The sequence below is a fragment of the Ovis canadensis genome, chromosome 7 (genome assembly GCF_042477335.2).
Source record: "Ovis canadensis isolate MfBH-ARS-UI-01 breed Bighorn chromosome 7, ARS-UI_OviCan_v2, whole genome shotgun sequence".
NCBI lineage: Eukaryota > Metazoa > Chordata > Mammalia > Artiodactyla > Bovidae > Ovis > Ovis canadensis.
In genome coordinates this window covers 19,542,368-19,558,379 of record NC_091251.1, presented here as the reverse complement: position 1 = coordinate 19,558,379, position 16,012 = coordinate 19,542,368, and the positions used below count along the sequence as shown (strand labels likewise).

The 16,012-nt window shown below is 43.4% G+C and overlaps 1 protein-coding gene and 1 non-coding gene across 2 annotated transcripts in view; both read right to left on the bottom strand.

Moving 5' to 3' along the window:
- Window positions 1-16,012, bottom strand: part of ANKDD1B (ankyrin repeat and death domain containing 1B) — an 82,026-nt gene that overhangs the window by 46,468 nt on the left and 19,546 nt on the right. Inside the window, 4 exon segments of the mRNA XM_069597375.1 lie at window positions 74-170; window positions 912-1,010; window positions 11,896-12,000; window positions 12,099-12,197. Coding sequence (XP_069453476.1) covers window positions 74-170; window positions 912-1,010; window positions 11,896-12,000; window positions 12,099-12,197 — 400 coding nt within the window.
- Window positions 7,479-7,594, bottom strand: LOC138444503 (U5 spliceosomal RNA). The gene has a single exon (XR_011258520.1). It is a non-coding gene; the product is annotated as a U5 spliceosomal RNA (small nuclear RNA).

Sequence of the window (16,012 nt, the reverse complement as noted above, 5' to 3'; positions counted from 1 at the left end):
TTTCTCGAAAGCTGTTCTTCCCACTCTTCCACTTCTGCGCCGCATGCTCACCTGTATGAGCCCCCGCACATACCTCCTTGATCTCTGTATTTCTGGTGACTGGGTGAGCAGCACTGGATCGCAGGGCTGTGACCACGCTTTGCTTTGAGGTGCAGGGCAGCACTCCCCTCCTGCAACAGAGGCGCACCTCAGGAGAGCTTCCCAGGAACATGCCCTGCCCACGGGCAGGGCTGCAGAGTGGCTTCCAGGGGCAGGGGCCACACTGGATAAAGCTGTGGCTCCAGTACTGGCCATGTTTCCATAGTTTTAAGTGAAATTCATACTTTTAAAGTTTTAAATTGAAAATACATAGTTGTTTGAATGAGAAGGGAACAAACCATCCATGTTTTTTTTTACCTTCACTGCTAATCTGCTGGTAAAAGGTGGAATAATGCAAGTAATTGTATATAACTCTTGGGAAGGCAAACTGTTGCAAGATTTCTGGGAGGTAGTTTTAGCAATATTAGACCGAAAGTTTTACAATGTGCAGCACTCTTTGACCCACACTTTCACATCTAGGAATTTCTCCTTAAAAAAAAGCATCAAAGACGTGCACAAGGACATGGATGTCCATTCGGTGTTCCCTTCCCTGGTCAGATGGGGCTGAGTCCCCAGAAGATCTCAGGGGAAGAAAAGAGCAACTGGAGCTGACAGTAGAAAATTCCATGTAGCCCTTTGATTTCAGACATTTCTGGAGCAAAACTGGTGATTTGGACAGTCCACTGAAAAAGTGGGTTGGTTTCATTGGGATATCCCATGATCTTTCCGATTGTAGTAACAAGTGAAGAATTCAACTGCTCACCAAAATGTCATTGCCAAATCTATGCTTCCCTTTCTCTAGTCCTTTGTGAAAAAATAAAATTGCATCTCACCTTGTCCTTTTCTGTAGTATGCAGATTAAGGAAGATAAGTTTTTCTATCATTTCGACATGGACCCTCTCTGCCGCCAAAAGAAATGGTTTTCTTCCCTTCTGAAAATCAGTCACAAACTCCAGTATTATTACACACTTATTGAACACACAAGACAACTGGCCAAGTGGAGCATTTTGAGGAGGGCAAGGAGGCCAAGGCGGTGATTCTGGTCACGGCATTCTGGGTTTCTTCTTAGGGGGAGGTCATAACAACCTCTCTCACTTCAAACCAGATCCAGTTCTGAGTTTTCGCCCCAAACTTCATCAGCACAGAATCATTTTCATGGGGGCAGAGAGTTACGTTTAGACTTGGTCTTTCCAAAGCGTCTAGGGAGGCCCCACCTCACAGCCAGACTATCTTCCCTTTCAAACAGAACATTTTAACCAACTTTCTGCATTTATGGAACAGGTCTTCCACTCAGCTATTTATTGAGAAGCTGATTTTGTGCCAGACCTCATCTGAGTCACTTGCATATCACTCAGTAAGCTTTGCCTTACTGATAAAAATGCTTAAAGCAGAAATTCTCCAGGGTTTAATATTTACATGACTCATTGAGACATGAAAGAAAGAAAGTGAAGTCGCTCAGTCATGTCTGACTCTTTGCGACCCCATGGACTATAGCCTACCAGATCCATGGAATTTTCCAGGCAAGAATAGTGGAGTGGGTTGCCACTTCCTTCTCCAGGAGATCTTCCTGACCCAGGGATTGAACTCAGGTCTTCTGCATTATAGGCAGACACTTTACCACCTGAGCCACCAGGGAAGTCTTAACATGATAAGTCTTGTCTTGAGACATGACATTGTATCAACTGCTTCTTTTCAGGCCTTCCCTGCTTGTTAATGGGGCTTCCCTGGTGGCTCAGATGCTTGCTTGTATACGTATCTTTGACATTCACTAAGGATCAACAGGAAAACTCTTGAGAACAGGTCTGTATGATGTGGGATGGAGAAATTAGGAATTATCCAGAAAATACAGCTTAAGCTGTATGAGAGATGTTTAGGTGCGATTTGTTAGAGAGGAGAGTTCAAGGGTAGAGTCTTCTGATTATGGTAATTTCTCCAACTTTTCACATTGCAAAGGAAGACTGCATTTTTCGATAGCCAAAACGTCACTTGGCATTGAAACAACAGTGAAACACCTATAGGAAAACTCAGTTTTCTAACCTGAGATATTTAAAAGCAGGAAAAGAAGTTGGGGTGGCCAACTTGGTGGGCAGCAGAAGTATTTTCATCAACTAAAGAAAACATTCACAAATTGGCCTGCTATGTTGTCAACCAAAAGCTTAGCAAGATGTTTGAAATGTTAAAAGCAAGACACAAGACTCTTTATAAATTCCCTGAATCTGAGATTTGTTATCTGAGCTCCTGCTACTGTAAGATAATAAAAAGTAATGGTCACTGTTTGCTTGAGATAATAGCTCATGATTTTCCAACAACTTAATGAAAAAGGAAGGAAAAGTGCTAAAATAATAAATGGCTTCCAAAAAAGTATGTATGGATCAGTCCTATGGGACTCTATACGTGCCAGAGTAACACACGGGTACCAAAAATTCACTTTATTTATATTTCTGAGCCAGATATGTTGCCAATTAGACCTATATCTCTAGCCCTTCAAAGTCTGAAATCCTGTCCTCATTGAATCACCAAGAAAGGACAAATCGAAAAGACAAGAGACTGCTTGGGGCCCTCTTTTGCTGGTTGTCAGATTAGATCCCTAATTGGAGATAAAGCTCTAGTCTTGAGCCACAAACTGCTGTTTAGTCACTAAGTCATGGTCAACTCTGTTTGAGCCCATGGACTGTAGCCCACCAGGCTCTTCTATCCATGGGATTTCCCAGGCAATTACTGGAATAGGTTGCCATTTTCTTCTCCAGGGGATCTTCCCCACCCAGGGATCATCTCCTTCATCTCCTACTTGGCAGGTGGATTCTTTACCACTGAGCCACCTGGGAAGCCCCATGGGCCATCAGCAGCTTTTGGGAAATGACAGAATGATTGTGTCGGCTTATACAAATACCTGCAAACAGTGCCAACAAAGGTCCATATAAACCAATCACAAAAAGAAAGATGAGAAACGCTGATTATATGCTAGATGAAAACACTTAGTCACACATTCTTACAAATGAGCCACTCATTTATTCAACAACTATTAACAATTATTAAGCATATATATATATCAGATATTGTGCTAAGCAAAAGTGGCCAAGATAAAAAAAACCAAACACCCTATCCTCAGGAAGCTCAGCCTCCTTTAAGGAAGGTAAGCATATATGCAAGTGGTTGTAATGAAATGCAATAACCAACTTGGTGATATGTGGGGTACGTAACTCAGTTTGAGTTTGTGCCTGTGGCTGGGGAGGCAGGTGATAAGAAATGAGGGCTAACGCCCTGGAACAGAGGAAAAGAAGTCACTGCGCTCAAGGATGCCCAGAGTATGCCTCTCCTCTGGCATTCACAACTCATCTGTAGTTCCTCCAAGTCCAGATGCAGCTTACCGATCAGGAGTCATTTTTATCATAAGCGATGCTGCTTAGTAAGAGTTCATATTGTACTTTTGTCTTGTTTGTAGTGACACAGAGCCAGAAAGTTAACTAAGGTTTAAATTCTCATGCAGAAAGGAAAGGCGATTTGTTAGCCCTTTACGCACAAAGGGCATGAATGACACATGATGGTGTTGTCTGCGAGTGGACATTTGCTGTTGTGTCTTTGCTTTTCCTTGGGAGAACCGCTCCCCTGCCCCTCTCCCTGCCAACACACACACACAACCATTCATTCAGTCCATTTACTGCTGTCAACGGCCAGGCTTTACCTGCCACGATCGTATCACCCGTGGTCACAGGAATTGGTGCAGGATTGGACACATGTTTCAGGCAGGGCCAAACAGAACTACTGTGATTTATATATGAGTATTTGATGAGGGAGAAATTTTCTTTCTTATGAATCAAAATCCATAACACTATTCATAAGAATTTAAACTTGAGGCTGTTAGCAGCCATCCTTCTCACGATGTGGCGAGTATGCTTATCAGTAATGCCAACAGAGGGACTTCCCTTGTGGTCCAGTGGCTAAGACTCCATGCTCCCTGTGCAGGGAGCCTGGGTTCCATCCCTGGACAGGGAACTAGACCCCACATACCGCAACTAAGAGTTCACATGCTGCAAGTAAAGATCTCACATACTGCAAATAAGACCCGGCACAGCCAAATAAACAAATTTTTTTAAATGCCAACAGAGAGAGCCAAGAGTTGGGCAGGATGCCTGCAGCCAGTGAGATACACACTCAAACTCTTTAGTTAGGAGTTCATAAACTACCTTTAAGGCTTATTCCAGATTAAACTGGATTTTTGTCACTCATTAACAGAAAGAATTCTCACTAAAACATATTTAGCAATCTGGGGAAAAACACTGCTGGAAATATTAAGAGTCTGTTCAACCTAAAAATGGCCTTACTCTTTTATCCTTGGTTGCTACAAAGTCTTGCACTTCTGCATGGTTAAACAAAGTGACAGAGGACCCACCCACAGAGAAAGTTTAGTCTGATAAGAAGTGGGAGGTTAACAAAGATAATACATTTTTCCTCCCTAACAAAACAGCCATTGCTTTGAACTTCGGATGCTCTTTAAAAAATGTTATCATCAAAAAAAAAAAAAAAGTGAAAGCCAAATTACACAAAATAAGAACATTTAAAGTAGTCTGTATCTTATAAACATATCAAAAGGTAGCATAAAGAAAGACCAGCTGACAGTAAAATGAGATACAAATCTTTTCTCCCATCGCTAGTACATATTATAAGCAAAAGAAGAAGTTTAAAAACGTGAGTTTTAATATAGTTTATTGTGTCTACTTTCATTTTTTAACCACCCAACCCTTTTAAATTATGTTCAAGTGAGCCTCTATCCAGTGCAGCAGTCTCGAAGAACGGAGACTGTCCTCACTGTAAGGCAGGGAGATTTTCCCACCTGGAGGACGTGGAGCCTGGTGTCAGCGCCTCAGGCTTCAGACCCCAGACAACCACAACTCAGTATCCTAAATACCTTTCTTAATTAGCAAAAATAAGAAAGGTTCAGAATTTCTGTTCCTCTTTTTTTCCCTGTATTAGCTAAATGTGTACTTAACCTAATATGTCTTAATTCAACGCATTTAAATTGTTGCACATGAATAACTCTGAGGAGTTGCAGTTATCACTAAAATTATTTTTCATTTTTAAGTTTCAGTTCAGTTCAGTTCAGTTGCTCAGTCATGTCCGACTCTTTGCAACCCCATGAATTGCAGCACACCAGGCCTTACTGTCCATTACCACCTCCCGGGGTTCACCCAAACTCACGTCCATCGAGTCGGTGATGCCATCCAGCCATCTCATCCTCTGTCGTCCCCTTCTCCTCCTGCCCCCAATCCCTCCCAGCGTCAGAGTCTTTTCCAATGAGTCAACTCTTCTCATGAGGTGGCCAAAGTATTGGAGTTTCACCTTTAGCATCATTCCTTCCAAAGAACATCCAGGACTGATTTCCTTTAGAATGGACTGGTTGGATCTCCTTGCAGTCCAAGAGACTCTCAAGAGTCTTCTCCAACCACAGTTCAAACACATCAATTCTTCGGCGCTCAGCCTTCTTCACAGTCCAACTCTCACATCCATACATGACCACTGGAAAAACCATAGCCTTGACTAGACGGACCTTAGTTGGCAAAGTAATGTCTCTGCTTTTGAATATACTATCTAGGTTGGTCATAAGTTTTCTTCCATGGAGTAAGCATCTTTTAATTTCATGGCTGTAGTCACCATCTGCAGTGGTTTTGGAGTACCCCCCAAAAAAATCTGACACTGTTTCTACTGTTTCCCCATCTATTTCCCATGAAGTGATGGGACCAGATGCCATGATCTTCGTTTTCTGAATGTTGAGCGTTAAGCCAACTTTTTCACTCTCCTCTTTCACTTTCATCAAGAGGCTTTTTAGTTCCTCTTCACTTTCTGCCATAAGGGTTGTATCATCTGCATATGTGAGGTTATTGATATTTCTCCGGGCAATCTGGATTCCAGCTTGTGCTTCTTCCAGCCCAGCATTTCTCATGATGTACTCTGCATACAAGTTAAATGAGCAGGGTGACAATATACAGCCTTGACGTACTCCTTTTCCTATTTGGAACCAGTCTGTTGTTCCATGTCCAGTTCTAACTGTTGCTTCCTGACCTGCATACAGGTTTCTGAAGAGGCTGGTCAGGTGATCTGGTATTGAAATAAGGAAAACAAACATACGCTTTCACATTAATCACTTGTGATTAGAAAAGCTGGGTTTAGAAAAGGCAGAGGAACCAGAGATCAAATTGCCAACATCCATTGTATCATCGAAAAAGCAAGAGAGTTCCAGAAAAACATCTACTTCTGCCTTATTGACTACGCCAAAGCCTTTGACCGTGTGGATCACAACAAACTGTGGAAAAATTCGTCAAGAGATGCAAAACCAGACCACCTTACCTGCCTCCTGAGAAATCTGTATGCAGGTCAAGAAGCACCAGTTAGACATGGAGCAACAGACTGGTTCCAAAACGGGAAAGGAGTAGGTCAAGGCTGTATGTTATCACCCTGCTTATTTAACTTATATGCAGAGTACATCATGAGAAATACTGGGCTGGAAGAAGCACAAGCTGGAATCCAGATTGCCGGGAGAAATATCAATAACCTCAGATATGCAGATTACACCATACTTATGGCAGAAAGTGAAGAATTAAAGAGCCTCTTGATGAAAGTGAAAGAGGAGAGTCTAAAAGTTGGCTTAAAACAACATCCAGAAAACTAAGATCATGGCATCTGGTCCCATCACTTCAGAGCAAATATATGGGGAAGCAGTCCAAGAATTTTGGTGGGGGGGCCTCCAAAATCACTCCAGATGGTGACTGCAGACATGAAGTTAAAAGACGCTCGTTCCTTGGAAGAAAAGATATAACCAACCTAGACAACATATTACAAAGCAGAGATACTAACCTTGCAACAAAAGTCCATCTAGTCAAACATATGCTTTTCCCAAAATCATGTATAGATGTGAGAATTGCACTGTATAAGAAAGCTAAGCACTGAAAATTGATGCTTTTCAACTAATGTGTTGGGAAAGGATCTTAAGAGTCTCTTAATAAGAAACTCTAACCAGTCCATCTTAAAGAAAAACAGTCCTAAATTTTCATCGGAAGAGTGAAACTGAAATTCTAATAATTTGGCTACTTGATGGGAAGAACTGACGCATCGACAAAACTGACTAAAGATAACACACATACATCTCTGCTTTAATCATTGGGGATTATACTGTAATCCCCCCCAGACCAAGGGAAAAAAATAAACACCTTTATAAACGAATAATCCAGCCGCCATTGAATCTTTGCAACCCACTGATCCGTAATCTATCAGGATTCTCCCACAGGGGTTTTCCAGATGACAACATTATAGTGAGTTGTTATTTTCTTTTCCACCCAAAGTTTAAACCCAGATCTCAACCACCATGGTACTCAAACACTGCAAGTCTTTCATTAACCAGTATCAGTAGCCTTGTCGAAACAAGGCCTCAAAAAATTAGTTTAAGACTCCGAGTTGTTCCTCTCCACGGAAATCTTTAGTAAAAGGCGAAAGATTTATACGGTCTGAAGAGAAACCAGAGTATACCCTACAACCTTGTAAGTCACAGCTCGGGTAAGAGGGACTCCTACATCAGTGAGAGTGACTAGCTAACACCGAGAGCCAGTGCCTGAGCAAAAATTTCTAGATTACTCTGTAAACAAGGGTCTAATTTCAGAACACACAGGTAAAAGAAAATTTGAAGTTTTATAATTTTAAACTTGTACGGTGTGCAGAGCCCGGTGGGTATGCAAATAAGGCAAGTGGGCGGCCTTTCCGCTCCGGAAAGGAAAGTGCTGTGTCGGCACTAGGGGGCGAAGCGGCGGGCGGCGGGCTGGCATCCACACGCCGCACCGAGCGGAGACCCGGGTTTCAGAGGTTTTGTGTACGTGTATGTCCGAGTTTGATTTCTGTCACAGACTTTGCTGTTAAATTGAAAAAGAAAAAAAAAAAATAGCAAGTGATTGGCACCAAATTCATGAGCGCGGTTCCTGCCTTCGGTGGATTGAGGGTTTTCAAAGTTTGACAATTTCTTTTTTCTTGAACTGCCTGCTGGGCGCAAAGGTGTTTTGTCTGTACCGTGCACGTCCAAGATGTACACTCTGGAATATTCTGCCGTTTAAGAAAAATTAATAGCCGTGTCCTGTTTAAAATTGGAGCTTTGGATGTTCCCAGGGGGTCCAGTGGTTTGGGCTCTAGCTTTCACTCCCTGCTGGTTCCTTTCCTGGAAGGGCAACTAAGATCCCTCAAACTGCGTAGGCCAAAAAAAAAAAAAAATGGCGCGGGAGCCTGGTGGGCTGCCATCTATGGGGTCGCACAGAGTCAGAAACGACCGAAGAGACTTAGCAGCAGCAGGATTATTTTGACAAGTTAACAAGTTGAGTAAAAGTGTCACAAACAGCCATTAATTGGGCACCCAAAGCCCAACCTGACCATCCCTTCCCACGGACCCCAGAGAGGGTGTCCTGGAGGGCCTCCCAGGACAGGAGGCCGGTGGAGACCAGCAGGAAGAGCCCCGGTGCCTCCTGGGCGTATCTTCCTCATGAAATTTCCCTTCACCCTGCTACTAGGAATTCACAGCTGAATTCAGCAAAAGGGGAAAGCGGTGGGTCCCTACATAACTGGATATTTGAGAGAGAAAAAGAACATTCAGCAAAAAGTGCTGAAAGAGCAGTGTGTTGCTTCTTAAGTCATGGAACTGCTGTGAAAGGGAGCCACTGGGTCAGTTCTCCCCAGACGAGAGGCAACAGGTTTGATGAAATCTAAGGCTGTGAGTGTGGACCACAGGTCCACAGAGGAAACTGTCTTCTCACACCCTCATGCTCAATATCTCCAGCCTTCTGAACAAGGATGAGTTTTTTTGCATTTGGACCTCTAGAGATTTCCTTTAAGGATTCCTGTAAACCAATGGAAGTTCCTCTATTTACGCAGCTGAAACCAACCTAATGTTGTACCACCAGACTTTGTAAATATCCAAAGATACATGAGTGGCCTCTGAGGCTGTTCCCTTTGGTGTCCCTCCCTCTCCAAACTTTTTGGTCTGAGTAGTTATTTTTGATCACTAGGTGGAAGTTAACATATAGAGTCAAAATATCTAGACTACTTAACCCTTAACTTCCCCTGGCTGCTCTCATCTCTCTCCTCTGGAGGGGCCACATATTTTTTACAGCTACAGAGTTGGGAGAAACCTCAGCATATTGCCCAGTGCCCCTCATCTCTGCCGTCCTACCCAATCTCTTCTGGGCCTACTGAAATCCATTTGATTAATAAAAACCTCCTCCCTGTTCAGCTTTCCTTGTGAGCTTGTGGAGTTCCCTGCAAGGCTAATGAGAAGGATTAGTAACTCTGGGCAGGTGTACAGGCTCTCAGTCACTTTCTGTGGATAAGAAACTGGGCAAGAAAGGCCGCTGTGAAGGTGGAGCAGTCTTTCCCATTCAGTGCATTTCATGAGCTCCACAGTACCTTTAAGCTAGTGCACATGTGGTACCAACAATGAATTGGTGAACCCTGAGCTCTGGATCCTGGTTCCCACTGGCTTTGGCTAATATCCTTGACTCCACTCACAGATCTCTGGCAAAGGACAGACCGTCTCTCCCATGGATGAATCCGGGTTTCTTTAGGAATGGGACTCAGAGACTCCTTTCCCTAGATGACCCAGGGGTCTCAGGATTTGCTCATTCTGCATATGGTTCTCATTGCAGCTTCGTTTTAGGATCTCTCAGCTGAACACCTGGCTCTTCACAGTTAGGGTTCCTCAGTCTTTTCCCCAACAAATGGTCAGACTTGGAGGGAGAGGAGTGGGACAGGGAAACTCAGCCAGCTGAAGAGATAACAGACAGGAAGGCCAGCAGAAGCTGCAGAAGTGGGGAAGGCGCCCCGTAAACCTGCTTTGGTCATTGAGCCCCCTCAGCCTGTCTGATCCTCCTCACACACAGCTGTCTCTCATGAAAGCATCCAGAGCCCACTGAAAAGGAAGACAGTCCTGTGTCTCATACAAAACAGGCTACGAACACACATCTGCTGCCTTGAATTGAATGGTATTCAGTCGTAGGGCACACTCCCAGGTAGCATGGATCAAACTGGAGTGTCTGACTTCTTCATCCTGACGTTAAATTTTGTTTGATGATGGTTGTCAGCCTGAGGAAACCAGACAGCATTTCACCCTATAATAATTGTTACAACAGCTCCCATTCAGTGAGCACTGACCTTGTGCCAGGCTCTTTGCTGAGTGCTCTGTAGTTATTAGCTCATTTGAGCATCCCGGCAATGGCTGCTTTGATGTTGCTACATGGGAATGGCTTAGGGTTGCTGTCTGATTGCAAAGGGGTGGGAGAATGGCTTGCCATTTTGCTCACAGGCAGAGGTACCTGTACATAAGATTGAGGAAGTATGAAAATCATTTACATCAAAGAGTGGAGATATTGCTGATAAAAAGAGACGTGGAGGTCAAGACATCCCTCAAAATCATGCCTTGGTGCTACCATGAAATAGGTTTTATTCTTCCCATTGCACAGAGGCAGACACTGAAGACTTCAGCGGTTGGAGGACTTCCTAAACCAACATATTTAATACATGCCCAGACCTCAGCCCAAGTCTGTCTGCCTCCAAGCTATAAAATGTATAGTTGCTCAGTCGTACTTAGAAGAAGTGAAAGAAATTTATAGACTTCATTTGTCAAAAGTTTTTTGTTATTATTTTTAAGATTGAGGTAAAAAAATGTGAAAGTTTCCTAAAAGAGATGAAATAAATGAACATTCCTGATTAACTTCTAGAGAGTCTTCAATGGAGAATGAAGTTCAACAGCACAGTGAAGAGGAGGTCCCATTTGAAATCCAAATGCCAGCCCCACAGAGGATACTGCCTTGTGAAAACAGCCCAGAAAGGGCTACTCCCTAGCGCATGGGCAATGCCCACGGTCCTCCGAGAAGGGGGACAGTATAGTGTATTGACTGGAGTCACCAGATCTGAATTCAAACCTGGCTCTGTCACCTTCCATTTTGGGACCTCAGACCAGGTACTCAGTGTCTCTGAGCCTCGACTTCCTCGAATATAAATGAAAATATTTCTTCATTATAGGATTACTATGGGGATTAACAGTTTAAGTCACTCAGCAATGATTTGTTAAGCGTCCCTATGTGCCAAGCTCTAGAGGTCTCACTGAAATAATGTGTGGACATAGCTTTCCTCTAGGCCAAGCACACTGACAAACATTCAGTAAGTGGTGCATAGTTGCTTCAGTCATGCCCAACTCTGCGACCCCACGGACTGTATGCAGCCCACCAGGCTCCTCTGTCCATGGGGATTCTCCAGCAAGAATACTGGAGTGGGTTGCCATGCCCTCTCTAGGGGATCTTCCGGACCCAGGGATCAGACCCCCGCCTCTCTTGTGTCTCCTGCATTGTAGGCTGGTTCTTTACCGCTAGAGCCATTGTAGCTGTGATTATTATTACCATTTTCTTCTTATGAAAAGAAGAAAATAGAGACAAGTACGGTGCAAGTGCGGTGTACTCCATGGCCCATCGCAGCACCACCCTGGGTCAAGTGCATTCCCAAGAGGCCAGGCCTCCAGAGTAAGATGCGGACGCCCACACAGGGTGGATCCTGCCCACCCCGTGGCCAGGATGAGGGAGTAGAGACTGCTCCTTCATTGCTTCCTGCCTTGCCCACGTGCAGGGGCCGAGGCCAGCGCCAGCACCGATAACTGCCTTCTGCTCTGTGGTCTGCCAGAGTGCGGGAGGAGTCAGCCGCAGGGCCGGTCCGTCTGTGCCGGCTGCTCTGGCAGTTGCAGCAGGGACAGGAAGACAGTGCGATTTAGTGGGGTTTATTTGAGACCCACAGCTAACACACCTCATCAGGCTGGCCCAGGTCGTGCGGGTACCGATCTTGAGTGAGGCGGTCCACGATGCGCACGCTATTGCTCTGAGCGGCAGAGTGGGCGGCGTTCATGCAGTCCTAAAGAGGGCCGGGGGAGGGGCGGCCATTACTCTGCAGCCTTCCCCCTCCTGCGCTGTGAGAGAGGGCGTGGGTCCCGGGGTGATCCACATACCTGCCTGCCTCTCGGCTCTCTGGTCCGCTCCAGCTCGAGTCAACATGAGCACGCTCTCGAGACTTCCAGACCAGGCTGCAAGGTGAAGTACTGTCAAGCCATGCTTCCTGAAGAAAAGAGAGGAAAGGAACCCATCACTTGAGTGAGCCACACACTATCTCAACCAGCAAAAGCCAGGTGAACACCTAATTGCTGAAGATCAGGAAATGAGAGGGTTCAGTATTCAGCAAAAGTGATATTTCAATTCTATGGGGAAAATATGAACACATTTAACAGTAATACAGGTACAAGTGATTCATCATCTGGAAAAAAAAATTAAATCCTGTATCATATTATACATACGAAAACAGCAGACAATAAACATACTAGAAGAAAATTTAGATGATAATGTATAGTATTTTGATTCAAAAGTTATAAAAGGAACAAGTTGATAAGCAAAGTCAGTAAACAACTGATAGGTTTTTAAAATGTAGCTTAATGTGGATGGTTACTTTCTGTAATATATGAAGTATCCTTGCAAATCTACAGGGACCAAAGAAGGTACTCTATTAAGATATTAGTGGAAATGAAACCATTTCAGTTTAAACAATCTGGCAATATCTATTACAATTTTAAATACAACCAGCAATCCCACTCCCAGGACTCTATCCTGTGAAAATAAATTTCTGGACCTAATGTTATCTAAACAAGGTTATTAATTGCAACCCTTAAAACTGACAACAAGGTAAGGAAATGTCCATCAACATGGGAATACTGAACAAATCAGGGAACAGTCACACCACATCGTGTAGGCATTAAAAGTAATTAATTAGGGCTATAACAGTTGGAGAGATTTCCACTAGGTGGCTAGTAAATGTGGGAAATAAGATGCAGAGAAAATATAATACAATCCCATTTTGTATGAAACAAGCAATGACCAAAAACACTCACATGTGTTTATGCATGTATCTATATCTACTGTATGTGGGTAAGCAGGGGAAGATAGCAATGTGGATGTGATTATATGAGCAAGAGGAAAGCACAGAATAAACACACAGGTCCTACATTACTAAAGGTAGTTACTGGAGAAGAGGAAGCTACGCCAAAAAAGGAAACCCAGAGAAGACTGAGGCCATAAAAAGAATCCACTTCTGTATGAGCTATTTAAAATGCGCTCTCTATAAAACCATGCACGTGTGTGCGTGCACATACATGTGCGTGAGGGGCTGAGATTCTGCTCAGGACCTACTGGCCCGCAGTGACGCTGCGGCACTCAGACTTGTGCACCAGATGAGCAGGCAGGAAGCGTGAAAGGAACTAGCTAGCAGTTAGCACTGGTTATCTCAGGAGGAGGGAATGAAGGGCTGTGACTTGGGGAAAATTGAGACCTGAGCCCCAGGCCCCAAGTTTAAGAAGTCTACACAGCAGACATGACGAACATCATCTGTAGACTCAAACAAACTGACCTCAGACTCTGTCTCTGCCACTTCCAAGGTTGCAGTCTTGCTCAGCTTAGCTAACCCTAAGCCTCAGGATCCTTATCTGTAAGCTCATGTGTCTGCTTTTCTATTTCCTTTTACCCCTGTCAATAAATCTATGAATAAGGTCTAAGGATCTTATAATGTGGTGACTCTAGTTGATAAGACTTTTATACAAGTGAAATTTGCTAAGTGCATAGAATTTACATGTTCTGACCAAAAAAAGAAATGAGATGGTGAGTGTGTTAAGTAACTAGATGGGAGGAATCTTTTGACAATGTATACACACACTGAATCGTCACTATGTACAGTTTAAATGTATCACAATTTCATTTTTCAACTATACCTCAACAAAGCTGAAAAAAAATTCTTAAATAAATCTCTTAAAATGAAGGCAAACAACAATAAAAATAAGAAAACCCACAGGGTTTATAGGGGAAATGAGACAGGTACCCAACACTCAAAAACTCTGTCATTGATACATTTTCATTTTTTAAAATATACACTCCTGCTCTGGACTGAATATTTGTGTCGCTCAATAACTCATATGTTAAGTCTAATCCCAATGTGATGGATTTGAAAATCATGCCTTTGGGAGCTAATTAGGTCAAGAGAGTGGAACCCTGATGAACGGGATTAGTGCCCTTATAAACAGACACAGAGCTTGACTCCACACTCTGCTCTCCACTGAGTGAATAAAACCAGAAGTGGCTCTCACGAGACACTGGAAGTGCTACCATCTTGATCTTGGACTCTGCAGTTTCTAGGTCTGTGAGAAATAAATGTTTGTTGTGGAAAGCACCAAGCCTATGGTATATTTCAGCCCAAACAAAAACAGACCCTAACAAAAACAGTAGTACAGTTGTACGTTAAGTGGTTAAGTATGTAATCCGATAAACATGGTACTACATATTAAAAACATCATCTATAATGTCTGTAAATGTGCTGTCCAAAAAGTAAGCCGTCTCAGAACATCTTATTTGCCTCTTGTGCTCAACTGTATATGTAAACCTGGAGGACAGTTTGATAAACGTATATACAAATCAAATAAATCAAATATACAAATCAATAAACAAGGAATGAGGTTCTGTGGGGGCCTTCCATTCTGAAGTATATAAGCTTTTTAGCAGTAATTTGGGCTGCCACTGAAACTGCATTAATGTCTTTTCTTATTCTCAGTAAAGTTCAGGATGCTGCTGCTGCTACTGCTAAGTCACTTCAGTCGTGTCCGACTCTGTGAGACCCCGTAGATGGAAGCCCACCAGGCCCCCCCGTCCCTGGGATTCTCCAGGCAAGAACACTGGAGTGAGTTGCCATTTCCTTCTCCAACCCATGAAAGTGAAAAGTGAAAGTGAAGTCGCTCAGTCGTGTCCGACTCTTAGCGACCCCATGGACTGCAGCCTTCCAGGCTCCTCCATCCATGGGATTTTCCAGGCGAGAGTACTGGAGTTGGGTGAGAACACTCCCCAGATTACTGTGATGTATGCTGGGAAATAAGCAGGGTGACAATATACAGCCTTGACGGACTCCTTTTCCTACTTGGAACCAGTCTGTTGTTCCGTGTCCAGTTCTAACTGTTGCTTCCTGACCTGCATACAGATTTCTCAAGAGACAGGTCAGGTGGTCTGGTATTCCCATCTCTTGGAGAGTTTTCTACAGTTTGTGGTGATCCACACAGTCAAAGGCTTTGGCATAGTTAATGAAGCAGAAATAGATATTTTTCTGGAACTTTCTTGCCTTTCAATGATCCAATAGATGTTGGCAATTTACCTCTGGCTCCTCTGCCTTTTCTAAATCCAGCTTGAACATCTAGAAGTTCATGGTTCACGTACTGTTGAAGCCTAGCTTGAAGAATTTTGAGTATTACTTTACTAGTGTGTGAGATGAGTGCAATTGTGTGGTAGTTTAAGCACAAGCTGGAATCGAGATTGCTGGGAGAAATATCAATAACCTCATATCTGGAGATAACACCACCCTTATGGCAGAAAGCAAGGAAGAACTAAAGAGCCTCTTTATGAAAGTGAAAGAGGAGAGTGAAAAAGTTAGCTTAAAGCTCAACATTTCGAAAACTAAGATCATGGCATCCTGTCCAATCACTTCGTGACAAATAGATGGGGACATAGTGGAAACAGTGGCTGACTTTATTTTTATGGGCTCCAAAAATCACTGCAGATGGTGATTGCAGCCATGAAATTAAAAGACACTTTCTCCTTGGAAGAAAGGTTATGACCAACCTGGACTGAATATTAAAAAGCAGAGATATTACTTTGCCAACAAAGGTTCGTCTAGTCAAGGCTATGGTTTTTCCAGTAGTCATGTACTGATGTGAGAGTTGGACGATAAAAAAAAGCCGAACACCTAAGAATTGATGCTTTTGAACTGTAGTGTTGGAGAAGGCTCTTGAGAGTCCCTTGGACTATAAGGAGATCCAACCATTCCATCCTAAAGGAAATCAGTCCTG